This window comes from Fukomys damarensis, unplaced genomic scaffold, assembly GCF_012274545.1.
Source record: "Fukomys damarensis isolate Sample0158 unplaced genomic scaffold, DMR_v1.0_HiC HiC_scaffold_24, whole genome shotgun sequence".
NCBI lineage: Eukaryota > Metazoa > Chordata > Mammalia > Rodentia > Bathyergidae > Fukomys > Fukomys damarensis.
Genome location: NW_022900936.1, coordinates 52,364,324 through 52,381,708, shown reverse-complemented (window position 1 = coordinate 52,381,708; position 17,385 = coordinate 52,364,324). Strand labels below are relative to the sequence as shown.

The window sequence follows — 17,385 nt, the reverse complement described above, 5'->3', positions numbered from 1 at the left end:
TTTTTTTTTTTTTTTTTTTTTTTTTTTGGTGGTCCTGGGGATTGAACTCTGGACCTTGTGCTTGGGAGGCTAGCACCACTGAGCTAAATCCCCAGCCTCTTATTTCTTTAAATATGCAGATGACTATTCTTTTTTTTTGTTTACTTATTTGTTTTGTGGGAGGAGAGTTTAGTATCAGTATGAGATCCAAGTTTTGATTAGTAGATTCTTGAAGAAGATGGGAGAGACTTACAAGACCTTGGTCCAGCTCTGCACAATGTCCTCTAATAATTAAATGCTGATTTCTGGTTTGACCTTTGAATGTCTGCCTTGAATCTTGTCTGGCTTTACAACTTCTTCCAGAGCCTAAAAACTCTCATTGAGAAGATGTAAAAGGAATAAAAATGTAGTAAGCATAAACAGTATAACTGAGTGACATTTGAAAACTCTTCAGTAAAAGATGGTGGTTAGTAAAGACAGTCTCTGAGCACAAATGAGAAGAGTAATTCTTTAGCTAACAAGGTGTTATGTTATGTTTAAAGATTATAGATCTCTGGTTTCAGTTCAATTCCAGACAGATGTGAAGGTACCAGTGGTTGTTTGGATGGCCTTGCTTTCTCACTGTACACACAGTTTATTTTTTTTCTCTGTAATTAGATAAATATATAGAAAACAAGAAGAAAAACATATTTCTAATAATCTTGATTATTTTCACACACCCTGCAATAAATAAACTACATTATATACCACAATGTATGTATGTAGTAGTCCCCCTTGTTCCTGGGGTACATGTTGAAAGACCCCGAGTGAATGTCGGTAACCACAGATAGCACTGAACCCTATTTATACTTTGTTTTTCCTGTATATTCATACCTATAATAGATCTCACTGTATAATTTAGGCATAGTGGGAGATGAATAACAATAGCTATAATAAATTAGAACAATTATACTGTACCAAAAGTTAAGTGAATTTGTTCTCAGAATGCCTTACCGCACTGTACTTACCCTTATGATGACATAATGTGAGATGACACAGGGACTGTATACTGAGATGAGCTGAGGTAAATGATATAGGCCTTAGGATGTAGCATTAAGCTATGAGGAGTACTTGACTCCAAGCTCTGTGATCCTGGGAATCATTTTCATTAGCAAGATGGCTGCCAGATGACTAGCAGGTCACTAAGTGATCAGCAGGAGGATACTATACACAGTGTGATTTTGCTGGACAAAGAGATGATTGTCATCCAATAAGGGTGGAACAGAGCAACATGAGATTTCACCAAACTATTCAGAAGAGCACAGAATTTTAAAATGATGAATTGTTAACTTCTGGAAATTTTCATGTAATGTTTTCAGAACTCAGTTTACCATGAATAACTGAAACAAAAGACTGTGCTGCTGACAATGGAAGAAATAATGTCATATCTAAAAGTTCACAAAATCTACAATCTGTAATTACCTTTCATTATGTATTTTTCTTTCTTTTTTGTTTTTTTGTTTTTTTGAGACAGGGACTCACTGTGTAGTTGAGACTGACCTGGAACTCTCACTATGTAGCCCAGGCTGGTCTCCAACTCACAGCAATCCTCCTGCCTCAGCCTCCTCAGTGCTAGGATTATAGGCGTGCACCACCACGCTCAGTAATTATGTATTTTTCATTAAGAAGATAATTTAGTATCATGAAAAAATTACGTGATTGAATGGACAATCTCCTTTTTTTTCTTCTTTTTCTCTCACACACATGCTTATACACACAAATACCTACACCACAGTGGGCAATGGTTAAACTGAAATTCTGACAATGAGAAAAACATGTGGCAAATCTGCTTGTGTAAAGTGGTGAAAAGAGAATACAAATAATGTTCTCCCATTAGGGAAGGAAGTGTTCTCTGTGGAGGATGGATATACTGTGCTTACATCTTTGCAGAAGTCATAATAGAATTGTTCCAGAAATATTTTCTATAAGAATTTAGACATGTAGATCTATCAAACTATCTTCCCAATTTTTCACTTAATCTGATTTCCTGCCATAAGATTTGCAAAGAATTCTATACTGACCATGGATGAATTTTTAAATGTGCCACAGGAGCATCAGTATTCCACGTTGAAATCCTAAGAATGATTACTTTTGGACTGCAGCTACAATTAAAATTTAATTAAACATCTCTCTCTCTCTCTCTCTCTCTCTCTCTCTCTCTCTCTCTCTCAAGAGACAGGGTGTCCAAATCCCCTTACTAGCAAGGATTTTCTGTCTAGTCCCAGAAAGTGTGGTCAGCAGGCAGCCACCACCTGTCCCTTTCCCATTGGCAGAGAGAGCTACCAAACTCAAGGTCTCATCCTCCCCAAAGCAGCTTCCATCGGGACATTTGTGTGATATTTCCAGTCCAGGACCATTATAAAATATGATACTATGAAAATTCTTCTTCCACATGTTTTTTGTTAAATTTATGTGTACATCTCTAATGGAATTTCTACGGGGGTGGAATTATTAAATAGTGTATGTTTATGTTCAGCTTTATTAGAACCTACAAAATAATTTTTGAGAGTGGTTATAAAATTAGTATTCCTTCTAATACTATATGAAAGTTCCAATTGCTGTAAATCTTTATCAATAATTAGTAATTAGTCTTTCTTATTTTAGTCACCAGGGTAATTGTGTTGTGATATTTCACTGTGGGTTTAATTTGCATTTCCCTATTGACGTGATACTGAACTCCTTTTCTTGTTTATTTAGTATTTGAGTATCCTCTTTTGTCTTTTACTATTTGTTTATATGGTTTTCTTTAGATTTGTAGAAGTTCTTTATATATTCTATATTTGAATCCTTTTGTCATATGTGTGTGTATACATTCATTCCCTTGTTTGTGTAGTATGACAAACACTGGCTTAATTTTAACATTTTCAAAATGATGTTTTTAGAAGGGAGTCAATATAGCTAATAGTTTAAGAAATCATTGTTTACCCCAATGTTAACCCGCAAATATTTTCCTGTTTACTTCTCGAAGCTTTATTGTTTTGCCTTTCACATTGAGATCTGCAATCCATCCAAGTTTGATTCTTGTGTATGGTATGAGATAGAACTCAACCTTTATTTTGTTTTGTGTGTATATCCAACTGACCTAATAATTTATTGAAAAGGTTATTCTTTAAGTAGAGCATTGCTTTGTTATAAATCAAGTAAGTATGTATGTGTGGGACTGTATCTGACCTGTTTTATTGTATTAGTCTATTTGTTGTTATCTGATACTACAGGAAATGATTTCTTTTCTATTTTTATTTTCTGTTTATTTGTTGCTGGTATATAGAAATAGATCCATTTTGTTATTCAGGGAGAGGTAAGGGTCAGGTTTCGTGTTTGTGCACATGAATATTTAGTTTGCCCAGCACCATTTATTAAAGAGACTGTCTTTTCTCCAAATGTAGTTTTTGGCACCTTTGTTATAGATCATTTGGCTGTCAATATATAGATTTATTTCTGGGTTCTGGGTGGGGTTTTCTTGTTGCTGTTGTTATTTACTTTTTCTTTTGGGAGTATTGGTAATTGAACCCTTGGAGCACTGAGCTACATTCCCAGGGACTTTTTATTTTGACACAAGGGCTGTCTGAGTTTCCCAGGCTGGCCTCAAACTTTCAGTCCTCCTGCCTCAACCTCTCAAGAAGCTGAGATTATAGGTGAAGTCATTGGGTTTTTATCTCCATAAAATCACGTCTTCCTGCAAACCAGGAAAATTTGAGGTCCTCCTTTCCAATTTGAATGTCATTTATTTCTTTGTCTTGCCTAATTGCTAAGCCCTGGCTAAAGCTTCTACTACTGTGTTGAGTAAGCATTATAAAAATGGATATCCTTGTCTTAGTCCACCTCTTAGAAGATGATTTCATCTTTATTCCTTTCTTTATGATATTGGCTGTGGTTATATCATAGATTGTGTTCAGGTAACGTCCCTCTATAAGTAACTTGTTGAAGTTTTGTCAGAAAGGAATGTTGAATTTTATGGAATTCCTTTTCTCATCCGAGATGATCGGATAGTTTTTGCCCTTTATTCTGTTGGTGTCATATAATATGACTTCTGTTGATTTTCACGTGCCAAATCATCCTGGCATCCCTAGGGCAAATCTCACTGGATTAAGGTATAATCTTCTTTTGTGCTTTTGGATTTGACTTGCTAATATTTTGTTAAGAATTTTTGCATCACTGTTCTTTGGGGATATTGGTTTGCAGTTTAATTTTTTGTTGTGTGGTTTTAGTGTTGATAATGCTGATCTCATAGGATTTCATTTTTTCTTCTTCTTCCTTTTTTTTCTTACATGCAGATAAAGACTTTAGTCATCTCTTCCCATTACCTGTCTTGCTCGGCTCTCCACCCCTAGAATGACTTTTGAAAGGTTTCTCCATTTTGAATTTTTTTTTTTTCGCATTTTGAGACAGGGTCTTACTCTGTAGTTGAGACTGACCTGGACTTCACTATGTAGCCCAGGCTAGTCTCGAACTCACAGTGATCCTCCTGCCTCAGCCTCCTGTGTGCTGGGATTTACAGGTGTGTGCCACCATGCCTGGCTTCCATTTTGATTTTTGAAAGTAATAGTCTGAGATGAGTTGCTGTTAATTGAGAGAATCAGTAAAATTTCTAGTGAAGCCATCCAGTGCTGGGCTTTTCTTTATTGGGAGACCTTTAATAACAAATTCGTTCTTTTGACTCATCATAGATCTATTCAATTTGTATTTTCAAGGTTAGATTTTAGTCAGGTTATGTGCGACCTAAATTTATCTATTTCATCTTAGTTTCCCAACTTCTTGGTGTAAGTTTACTCATATAGTCTCCAATGATCCTTTTTATTTTTATGATATCTGTGGCAATTTCTCCTTTGTCATCTCTGATTTTATTTATTTGGGTGGTTTCTTTTTTTTTTTTCTTTGTTAATCTGACTTAAGATTTGTTGATTTTTCTAATGTTTTTGAAAATTAACTCTTTTGTCTTTTGTAATTTTTTGTCTGTTATATTTATTTCTACTCTGATATTTGCTATTTCTTTCCTTCTTTTAATTTGGGGCTTGACTTCTGTCCTAGTTACTTCCCTCTTGACTATGACAAACTACCCCACACCCCTAGTTTAAGGAAGGAAAGGTTTATTTTGGTTCATGTCTCCATCATAGTTGATTGGCTCCAAGATAGGACAGCTTGGCTCAGGCGCATGGCAGAGGAGAGGTACTCATTGCATTACAGACAGGAAGCAGAGAGAGTCAAGGGAGATATAACCTTCTGAATCCCATAGTGACCCACCACTTCTTAACAGAAAGTCAGCAATAAACTTCCATACTCTAATTATCTTCCTAAGGTCTTGTCTATGATTCCATGAGTGTTTGGGGTGTGCAGGAGGGCAGGGGGTAATATAACTAAAATAGATTTTGGTAACAGAGAAGTGGGTTCATGGCTTTGATGTTACATGACTGTGTTTTTTAGAAGCCTTTCAAACTGGTTCACAGGAGGAGTTTGGATATAAGATGCTGCAAGCTGAGCTTGCTAGGAGATTCTGGTCAGAGCTTAGAAGACCAGAAGGCTGATTTTTAAAAGAAGATTGAAGAGAATAGGCCTATGAGGTGTCAATAGGGAACAAGGACTTCATTGGTGGCTGGATTCCAGGCTATGTGTGTTATGCTCTGGCAGAAAATTTTCTATGTTTTGCTCATTTCCTTAGACTTTGGAGCACTGAGATTCAGGTTGGTGGACTAATTTATCTGGTGGAGGAAATTTCAAGGCAGCCCAACATTTAGGCTGTGACATGGGTATTGTTGGGGGATTTTATCCAGCTCTGTGTTGACAAGAGCAGGTAACACAGCTGAGTATTTAAAAAGTTGTCCATTTTGCCAGAGTGAAAGAACCTGAAAAGATGGAGTAGAGAATGGTTTGGTTGCTAAAAAGATTAGCATCAAACAGAGGCCAAATACAGTAAAACCTTGGTTTGTGAGAATAATTTGTTCTGCTCATAATCCAAAGCACTTGTATATCAAAGCAGCCAGAGAAAGAAGACCCAGATGTAATCATGTGACATTTAGCATAATGTGCTACTCATATTGCAACATGTCACTTGTTTATGAAGCTAAAAATTCTTATATACTCATTTTGTAGAACACTCACAGACCAAGTTACTCACAATCCAAAGTTTCACTGTACAGTGAGTTGTACCTCAGTTCATGAACTTAATTTTTCCTATAATTCTGGGAAAGATGGCTATGTTTGCTCTCCAGGAAAGATGGCTGTGGAAGTGACTGTCACCCAATGCAGTTTGCAAGCAAAAACAAAATTTTGCCAAACACTTCTGTTTGCAATCCAAATTGTTTGGTTTGCACTATAATTAGGATCAAGACAGTAGGAAAAGTACCTTGAGAACATGTCAGAAACCAGCAAGACCCCATCCTTCACAGGCTTAAAATTGCAAAAGTAAAAGACTTTGCCTTGAGAAAATGAGGCCCAGGGCACTGTGATCCAGAAGGGAAGCTGCCTAGGGAATTTTTTCCTCAGGATTCCATTCATAAATTTCAATAATCCAGGTACTCAGAGACCTCTGCAGCCATGATACAAAAGAGCCCAGCTGCTGCTATAGCGGGCAGCAGACCTTGACATTATCCACATAGTGCTGATTTTACAGGCATACACAGTGCAGGAGTTGTGGTGTGAAGGAGGTTTTTACCCAAATTTCAGAAGAAGGCCTTAAGATGCCAGTGTGTGAAGCTGTGAGAATGAAGCCAGAAGTGCATTGGAGACTCCAGAAAGTTGGAGAAGCCGGGAATGTGGAACATCTGAGGGAAACCACAAAGAGTAAGCAAAGCCAGCATATGAGAGAAGCTGCACCACTAACATTGCCGCTGGGGTGGTCCCACTCAAATCCTTTAGAATTCATATCTCTCCATAACCTTCCCTGGGTGCTGGATATGGAAATACAGAATTTAATGTTTGCCCTGCTGGGTTTTAGTCTGGCTTTGGTTCCATTGATTTCTAACACCCTTTTCTCCCTTTTGGAATGGAAATATTTACCCTTCCTGTGTATGTTGGAAGTGTTTGACTTTCTTTTTTATTTTCACAAGGGCTCACAGCTAAAAGTTTGCTTTAAGTCTGAGGAGACTTTTGGTGCAGATTTTTCAGCAGTGCTGCAACTGTTAGGATTTTGGCAACTCTTAGAGATGGATTAAGTGCATTTTGCTTAAAGATGTGTTCATGGGGGCTTGGTGTGAATATTATGGTTTATATCTAGATGTTCCCTCAAAGCCTCATACCTGCAGAAGTGAGGCTTTGGAGAGGTGACTGGATCATAGAAACACTACACTATAGCTAAATGTCATGTTAGGAGGTGGGGTCTGATCAGAAGAAAAGGTGGGCAACTGCGGGTGTGGCCTGGAAGGGGATATCTCCTACCCTCACTCCTCTCTGCTATCTATTTCCTGCCTGTCATGAGTTGAACAGCTTTTCCTCTGCCATGGCTCCCTGCCATTCCACCCTGTCTTGGAGCCAGACTACTATGCACTGAAATGTGAGCCAAAATAAACCTCCCTTCTTTAAGTTTCAGGTGTCAAGGATTTTTGTCCCAGCAATGAGGAAAGTGTCTAAAACAGATTTTTCTGCTTTTCTAGTTCCTTGACTTTAGTTGTTAGTTTTCTAAATTTAAGATATTTCTATAGATATGTATTGCTATAAACTTCCTTTTTAGTACTGCTTTTGCTATATCTCATAGATTTTGATATGTTGTGTTTCCATTACCCCAACCATTATCCCCTTAAAATTTTAATTACTAAATAAATAAATAAAATTTTAATTACATTTTACTGCAGAGAAATGATGTTACTGATACAGTCCTGGCAAGTTTGTTCTCTATTATAGGTTTACCTTATGATCTTGGGCAGTCTACTTAAAAGTAGCTAAGTCTTGTTCCACCATCTGCCTCACAAGCACAAGTCCCCAGTTTGATCCCTGGTACCAAAAATAAAGTAATTAAGTTTTAATTTCTTCATCATAATAAAATTTTAAAAATTATTGTATATGATGATGTATCAGTGTTTAGCATAGTACTTAACATATGCTAATATGTATTCTATGAATGTTAGCATCATAGTTATTATTAGATTTAGAAAGATCCTGGAATAGATATGACTGTTGAGGTACTACCTTATACCAAAGAAAGGGGTTAAAAGGACTAGCCAAAATAAATATCGCCAAAAAATACTGTATTGAAACTCATGCATTTATTGTGGGAAAGTCCCATAAATCCTTCTTTAGAACTTTCTGTTGTTTTATAAATAATTCTAGCAGGATTATCTAGATTATTCACTGTTGTACATTAGAAACTTCAAGCTTTTCTACTCTCATACTTTATCAAAAGGAGAAAAATAATAAACATTTTATTTAAATGCAAACTTTTAATGGGCAGCTATCATAATTTCTTGTGCTTTTTAGTGAAATTGGGTGACAAAGTAAGAATATGAACAAGGCTGCTTTATGTAATAGAAAATCTGTAAGAAAAGGACACTTTATCTCCTACATTTAATAACAGTGTAAAGATCAACCTCCACTTATAACCCAATCTGTGAAATGGAGGTATAGAATTTCTTCCCCATACTTTAGGTTGATCTTGAAAATTCCTGGAGAAAGTGAATTCTGAGTTGAGTTGAAATAAATTCCTAATGAAAAAAAGTGAGTTTTTTTCATCATCCTAAATGAAGCCTATTAAAGCCCTTATAAATATTTTTGTAGTCACTAAAATAAAACTATAAAACAGAACATTTAAAATTTCATTGCTAATTGTTCATAACACAGCTGGGAAGTGGCAGTGAGAATAAAGGAGAAGGGTAGCAGAGACGGCTAAACAAAGGTAACATTTTTACTTAATAGTGATTCCAGATATTTCAGAGCCTTTGGGTCCTGCTCTTTCGGGGAGAAGAAAAATGACCCTGTGAATTCTTAGGATCAGCTATGTTCTGGCATGGAATTTTCCTGAGCCTTACAAAGCATCCTAGCACACAAGAAGTTCCCCTCTTGATCTTTTTTTTCTATCAGGAATTCTTTAGCACTGTGCTTTTACACACATAAAGAAGCTCAACCTTGCTTTTTTTTTTTGAAGGAGAATTTGACATTTTCTAAGTTATAAATTAATTAAACAATGCACAGATGCACATGCCACTTATCATTCCTAGGTCATGATTTAGGCTCTCCCTAATCATTTCAGAGAGAGGCTTTAAATACTGAGTTTGAGATACAAAGAAACACAATAAGGAAACCAGTTAGGTGATATTCAGTTAAAGTAAAACTCAGAAAACCATATAGTCCTCATGGTCACCTTAACAGTTGCAATGTACATTTATCATACATTTTAGTCTTATGGTATAGTATAAATCATCTGTGGATATTTCAAAATTCTCTAGTTTCTGAAAAAGTGGATTAATGCCATATAACACACTAAAGAATTTGGAGTGGCAAGGGGGATTTTTAGCTATAATACCTTTGCTACTTACCCTCACAAATGAGTAGAATTATATATGAGATTTTTACAAGATTTTGAAAAAAGAGACAAAGTCTAAGGAAATCAGAAATTTGTCATTATTAGTCTTCTCAACCCATAGAAAGAGAAAATACGCAAGACTAGTAAAACTTCATCTTCAAATAGAGAGGAGAAATGATGGTGCATGGAGATACTTTAGAGCACCTTAGAATAGGAGACCAGTAGACCCCACTATCAAGGCTATATGGTCTCACTTGATAAATAATAAAAAGAGCTCAGCTTACCTTGTAAATTCTTTGGCAGTTCATTTTATCACAAATAAACACATTATATATAATATGTGAAAACACACTGGTTTGGGAATGATTTCTATTTTCCAAATATGAAGCTTTGGAAAGGTTATTTAACCTATCTGCTTCTCAGTTTTTGTCACTGTAAAATATGTATACATAGTCAGCTTTTCTGTGTCATAACCAGCCGGAAGGAAATCACAGTAGCTTACAATAACAATGTCACATTATCCTCATTGTGTCTGCTGATAGATAAGTGGTGCAGCTGCAACTTTACTCTATCTGGGATCTGTGTTCCACTGTTAGGCCTAGGCTGAAAGAACTTTAGCAGAGCAGGGTCTTTACTATGGCTGAAAGGAAGGGTGAGAGAGCTGGTGGATGGACACCTCGCATGGATAATACCCAGCTTCATTTTACTGGCTAAAGAAAATCACAGTCTAAGATAGCTGTCCTACAGACAGCCAGCAAATCTCATGTCACTTTTCCAGGGAGGGAAGAAGAAACTAAGAAGGGATGTCATTATTTACTTACCTCTCCAAACCTTTGCGAGTCTCAAATAAGAAGTTATATAAAAATGCATTGTAATCTAATGCATGCTCTAATGTTAGACTTGCCATCAACTTTAAATAGTTCCTTTTAACATTTTCACAATGGAGCAATAATTCATTTGTCTCCTTGTCACACAGCTTGAAACCATTCATAGTGCATGTAATGACTGTCCCATCCAACAGCTTGGGATAGTCTCATCAAGCAGCTTGCACCACCTGATGGGACATTCATGCATGTACTACCTCTGGTGCAAGCCAGCAGAACATGTTAATGTTTCTTATTTCAGGAATCCAGGTAAATTTCAAGTCCTTACTTATTATTAAAACCATCACCTTACCATTCTTACCACAACCATTTTAAAGCCTTTAATCAATCTCATTGCAATTTTACGAAAGCTGTGTATTTTGACTTTACATATTGATGTTTTTTAAATGCCACAATTATAGTCATTTATATTTATTTTCTACTTAATAACTGTGCAGAATCCTTTCAGAGATATTTGGGGCATCTAAAATAGTTTTTCCCAGTTTTTTTTTTCTTGGTGATTAAAGTGATACATTAGAACATTTTGGAAGGATAAAGAAGAAATTTTAAAGCACCCTCATATTCAAATCTCTGTTAATATGCAAACACACAAAGCATATTTGTAACACAGATTCAAATACTTTATATACAAATACTAATTTTTAATGAATGGAATACTTAATAATACTCTCCTGAGACTGTATTTTCTACTCTCTTATATGTAGTTACACATATTTTTATTGGCTATTAAATATTTAAGGATTTAGCATTTAATACATAAAATTAATATGTATAAGTAATATATAGTTCATACATACTTTCAAAGCCCAATAATAAAACAAGCCCACTACCTGACTTAAGGATTAGACCACTTAAACACCCTTAAAGTTGCCTTGTGTTCCTCTGCTGCTGCTGCTCCTCTCACCATGGTATCTACCATTCTCCAGTCTATGTCTTTTTTACTTTTTCACCAATTATTTTTATATGTGTGTATATCTCCAAATAGTGTGTCGCTGAGTTTTGCTTGGTTTTGAACTCTAAAAGAATGGTATCATAATGTATTACTTATAGCAGTGGAATGAATATTATACTTTAAACTCTCCTCTATTCAATACTTTTCTACTGTTGTACAAAGAAATTTTGCATTAATACTTATATGTAGTCCCAATTATTTGAAGTTATATGAGTCACTTTCTCATTACCAGGACAAGATACCTAACAATGACAAACTAGAAGAGAGGTTTATTTTAACGCACAGTTTCAGTGAGGCCACCAAGCTCAGTGCAGAAGCTGAATGGTGGAAGGGCTAGAGGAGGAAAGGTGCGTCCTTGGTGATCAGGAAGCAGAGAGAGGAGCAAAGAGCATGGGACCAGAATATGCCATTCCAATTTATATTCTGAGTGGTGCACCCCTTCTAAGTAGACCCTATCTGAATATGTGAGACTTTGGGAGGGGAGGTGGGCATTGTAGATCTAACCCATTGCATTCTGCCTCTGGCCTCTAAAAGGACCTATCTCATTATGCAGAATATGTTTAGTCCATCTCTAAGAGTTGCCAAATTCTTGGCTGGTGATTCATCTCAGTGGTGCTCCACCTGCCTCACAAGCACAAGGTCTTAAGTTTAATCCCTGGTACCAAAAAAAAAAACAAAAAAAAGTAAAATTATAAAATGGAGAACTACTTAGCCATAAAGTATGAGAAACTAGAGACATTTATAGCTAAATGGTGCACATTAAGACGATCCTCTTAAGCGAAAGGACACACGTGTAAATACCAAATAGTTTCTCTAGTGTGAGAAACTGAAAGCATAAATAAGGACTAAAAGGTATAATAGATAATGTTAATTAGGAAGAAAAGGTGAAAAGGGGAAGGGAAAGTGGGATGGGTAGGAGAAAAGAAAGAGAAGATTGCAATTAATATGAGAAGAAGAAAAAATGGAAACAAAGTCTTTGTAGATAGGGAGGGGTGGAGGGGTTGAAGGGAGAGCAGGGTAATAGGGGAATAAATAAGAACCAAGATGGATTATGTAAAGGTACAAATTTCCAATGATGAATGTCATTATATTGTATACCTTAAATGTACCAATAAAATTAATTTTAAAAAAAATGTTGCCAAAGTTTTAACAGTTCTAGCATTGCTGAAAAGTCCAAGTACAAAGTCTCTAAGCTGCGAGCCCCTATAAAAATCAAAAACAAAGTTAAACACTTAACATTACAATGGCACAGGGTAAAAACATCCCATTCTAAAAGGGAGGAATAAGGGAATTGACAGAAATCAGACTAAAGTAAGGCCAAAATCCAGCAGAGCAAACATTAAATTGTGTAGCTTCATGCCTACCATTGAGTACAGGTTATGGTGAGATGTGAGCTTCAAAGGGCTTGGACAGTCCTACTCATACTATATTACCTCTTGCTGCCCACATGGTCTCTCTTCTGATCTGGCTTCAATCACTGCAGCTTTCCTCAGCAAACATTCCATGTTCCTGACATCTCCACTGCACTTTCAGCTTCACTCTTAACTGCTTCGTGTACTGCATGGGCTCCTGCAAGAGTCTGTGACCCTGTCACACATGTTTGCCTGACCTTTAAGGCCTGCCTTTGAAATTTGGAAGGATGCCTCAGTTACCCCATAACTCTTACATTCTGTATACCTGAAAAGCTAGCATCATGTGAATCATGATGAAGTTGGCTTCCAGCTTAAGTAATAGCCAGGTCCTCTTGAACCATGGATGCTGCAGCTTCTGGGTGCTTGAATGGCTGTACTCTGAGACATACTTCCCTATGCAGCTCAAGATAAGCAAAAGTCCCAAGGACTTTCTTCTCAAATGAAAGATTTATAGTTTTACACCCGTGTATCTGCCATGGGTGAAGTCTTGCTTATTTCTGACTGCACTCAAGGCCCAGCCCTTCTGACCACGAACATTTTAAATCTAAGCCATAATAGAAGGGAATAATTTCAAGAGGTGAAATTGCTGGTTTAATAGGTAAGATCACCTTTAAGAAAACATTTTTAATAACCACATGTGGACATACATCCATGTAGAAGATTTTAATGTAATAAATATTCATATTTTCCTGTCCAATAATTATAAAGCATTATTAGCCAGCCATCTGAGTGGGCTATAAGAATTTCCCAGTGGCTTATCAAATTTACAAGTTCAAAACCGAATGTATAGTATCACTGATTACATACCCTCCCTACCATTCTTACAAGCCATGTTCTAGTTCAAGCCCTACTAATTAGTGTACAGTAGGCCATGACAGCCTCCTAACTATTCTCAAGTTTTCAGTCTCTTGCTCATCTAGTGATTTTTTCACTCTGTTGATTTCTCAAAACACAGACTTAACTCTAAAACTCAAAGTAAAAGTATCGATAGTGCCTGTATTGGTTAGCTCTCTGTCACAGTGACAAAGTACTTGAGAAAATTAACTTAAAGGAAGAAAGATTTATTTTAGCTCATGGTTTCAGACCATGGTTGGCTGGCTCCATTGCTTTTTTAGCCTTTGGCAAGGCAGAAATATAGCAGAAGGCCATGGTGAAGGAAAGCTGTTCATTTCATTGCACCCACAAAGCAGAGAAGGGGCAGGCAGGGACCCGGAACAGGACACAATCCCAAGTCGTGCCCCCCAAGGACCCACTGCCTCCAACTAGGTCCCACCTCCTAACTTCTGTCACCTCCCAATAGCTCATCAAGTTGTGAACCTACATGATCCATTATGTCTGAACACTGCTGCACTGAGTACTGAGCCTTCAACACATGAGCCCTTGGAGGCCATTCCAGATTGAAACAATTACAGTGCTCCATTATCCATTCATAAAAGCCACAGTTGTTGGTTGTAGGCAAAGCCTTTGATCTAATTTAATGTACTTCTCCATTTTTTCTGCTCCAGCCCTATTCTAGTCAGCCTAAGTTATGTGTTTTGCATGATTTTCCTTGTTTGTGTTACTTCTTCAGCTGAAAATACTTTTCCTTTCCTCTTCTTTTCTGTCCTGTTGAAATGCTACTTATGCTTCAAGTTACTCTAAAATTTCCTGCTCCTTAATGGAGATTTACATCAATAGAGCATAGTTATATGGAGATGAATGAAATTTGTGCAAAAATATATGTAATACTGGTAGAAAAAGGAGACCACAAACAAAACACATCCACAGCAATAAATAAACTATATATGAGATATGTAAGTATATATCTTTGTATGTTTGTGTATTTATATATACATGTATTTGGAGAGAAACAGGCAAAGACAGAAACAGAGGCTAATAAGAAGAGACAGAAGACATGTAAATACTTGAGCTTGGTGTTCAATAAGCCCTTTCAAATTATGTGTGGAACCAGATGGGATGGGTACTTTTATTAATGATACTTGCTAGGTCCATTTTCATTCATAATGAGGCTTATCTGGCCTTACATAGATGCCACTGTATTTGATCCAATTGTAGGCCAGGTATTTCTCCCTTTTTTCCAGTATTGCCTGGATGAACTGGGAAGGCCTGTCCCTTTGCCAAACCTGTCTAGTCACAGTCAGGTGGTGAACAGTCCTGTCAACTATAAAATGAAAATATTACACTATTGTTAGGTTAGCTGATGATCTCTAAGGTCCTTTCTAGCTTTTGGATTCTGAGGTAAATTTTCTCATGTGACAGAAAAAAGTGGTCAAGGATAAAGGAAAGTGTTGATGTTCTCTCTACTCCATTGTCAAATAGCCAGTTGCCAATTCTGAGCTGACAATATGTGCTGTGTGGAATTTTGTACATTTGGCTTCTGATCCAAGTATACCACTGTCTGTGTACCCTCAGGTGTTTCCCCTTCTATCTCTTTGCTTTGCTGTAAAATGGCAATGCTGGTGACAATCACAAATACTAACCAGCAGCAGTACAGGAAGAATTTATATTCAAATTATCACACATCACTCCATGAACATGTAAAATAATTTACATTTATTTAGAACCTTTTATCCTAAAGTACTCTACACTTATTTCTTTGAGATCTGATTGGAAGCTATATATAGGACTCTACCACCTGAAATAGAGCAACAACCAGAACTATAGATAAAGGACACAACTGAAGAACAAATTGAGGAAAGAAGGAAATGTAGTACTTTTTACTTTGTTTCTGTATGTGCTTATGCCAACAGGACTGGAGAATCCATGTTGACCAAATGCACCAGCACAAAAGTGGAATTGAATCTGCTCTAACAGAGACCAAGGTATACGAATAAACTAAGATGATATATTAAATAAATATAGTCTTCTATGGAACACCTATTATTGGAGAATATAAAGGGAAAAAATGACATAATCCTTGTCTTGCAGGAGCTTAATGGTATACCACCAGATTACATTTCACAGCCCTACTATTTACACCAACTACTAGAGAGAGCTAAATTATGTAAAAGCTATTCTATTTTAAATATATATTATGCATATATATTTGTTAGAGATTTTAGAAACATTCATTTTCCCTGAATGTAAAGGAATACAAGAACATTAGGCCAACAATGTGTAGAACCTACAGCTTTCCCAGACTTGCTACCATGCTGGTAGTGAGGGTCTTTTGGGACGTGCCACAAAAAAGCAAAGCTTAAGTGAAAAGATATTGGTCTCAGGCTATAGTTCCTAGCTTAGGAATATTGCAATTGTCTTTGAATTGAGAGCAACTCATTTTGTTCCCTTACCTACTTTGATTTAGAAATTTATATAAAGCTAATTACAATCACATCAATTTTAAATGCATAAAGACAAATGAGTTGACTAAGCCTATCAGGTCCTCTGTTTTATTTTAACATTCTGCAAAGTCTGACTAAAATATTTCTCATCATAAACTCTTTTGTTAATGAAATTTCAAATTGTCTTTTTCATATGGCTAATCCTTTGCAGCAGGGATTGGAAAATACTTAACTCATTTTTAACTATTTTTTAAAAATGTAATTGTGAATTATCTACTAAAATCCCATGGAATTTCTAGGGATATTTGGACAAACTCCATAGTGAAATTAGTAGAACTTTGGAGAAGATTGGCAGCCGAGAAAAGTACATCAACAATCAGCTTGAGCACTTGGTTCAGGAGCACCGTGCAGCACAAGCCCAGCTGAGTGAGGTAATGCGGGAATGGTTTCCAGGATCTATTGCAAGTCCTGACCCTATCCCTAAACTTCAAACACTTTTTATTTGAGAGTTGTGAAGTGCTTTTCACAAACAGCAAATCAAGTGAGGTTTATCCCACTTTCTGTATAGTGCAAATTCTTCTCCAGCAACCTTTAAACATATTTCTTTGATTTACATAAATAAGGTATATGTTGTTGGAGAACATGACTTAGAATGGGAACATGTCATCATCAGAACACCTAGTTTTGTTTCAGAATCCGGTTGTTAATGTACTATAAGAGTAGAAATTTAAAAAGGATGTATTCAAGAGACCTAGAATAGCAAAAGCCATTATAGGCAACAGTCACATGGCACCAGGACGGTTGTTAATGTAATAAGAGTAGAAATTTAAAAAGGATGTATTCAAGAGACCTAGAATAGCAAAAGCCATTATAGGCAACAGTCACATGGCACCAGGTGTAACAATTCCCAATTTGAAACTATACTACAAAGCCACTGTGATAAAAACAGCATAGTACTGGCAAAGAAATAGGCCTGAGGATCAGTGGAACAGACTGGAAGACACAAAAACAAATGCAGATGTACTCAGCTACCTCATCTTTGACAAAGGAGCTCACCATCCTCAGTGGAGGAAAGATAGTCTCTTTAATAAATGGTGATGGAAAAACTGGATGTCAACCTGCCACAGATTAAAATTAGACCCTTATCTTTCGCCATGCACTAAATTAAAATCCAAATGGATTAAAGATCTAAATATTAAAACAGAAACATTAAACTTGCTGGAAGGTAAGTTAGGCAGAACTCTGGAAGACATTGGTATAGGAAAAGACTTTATGAACAAATCCTCAGTAGCACGGGAACTAGCAGAAAGAATCAACAACTGGGATCTCATCTTACTAAAAAGCTTCTGTACTTCAAAAGAAACCATTAGCAGAACTAAGAGACAATCTA

The 17,385-nt window shown here is 36.5% G+C and overlaps 1 protein-coding gene and 1 long non-coding RNA gene across 3 annotated transcripts in view; one reads left to right on the top strand and one right to left on the bottom strand.

Annotated features, from left to right (window-relative positions):
• Positions 1-17,385, bottom strand: part of LOC104866274 — a 133,541-nt gene that overhangs the window by 27,802 nt on the left and 88,354 nt on the right. The gene's annotated exons all lie outside the window — the stretch shown is intronic.
• The window catches only part of Ift57 (intraflagellar transport 57), a 67,408-nt gene that overhangs the window by 44,925 nt on the left and 5,098 nt on the right, over positions 1-17,385 (top strand). The window contains exons 7-8 of one of the 2 annotated variants that reach the window (XM_010630158.3): positions 15,465-15,536; positions 16,295-16,426. The exons of the other annotated variant lie outside the window; for it this stretch is intronic. Of the exons in view, the coding sequence (XP_010628460.1) occupies positions 15,465-15,536; positions 16,295-16,426 (204 nt within the window). The remainder of the gene's footprint in view (positions 1-15,464; positions 15,537-16,294; positions 16,427-17,385) is intronic. 2 annotated transcript variants of the gene reach the window in all.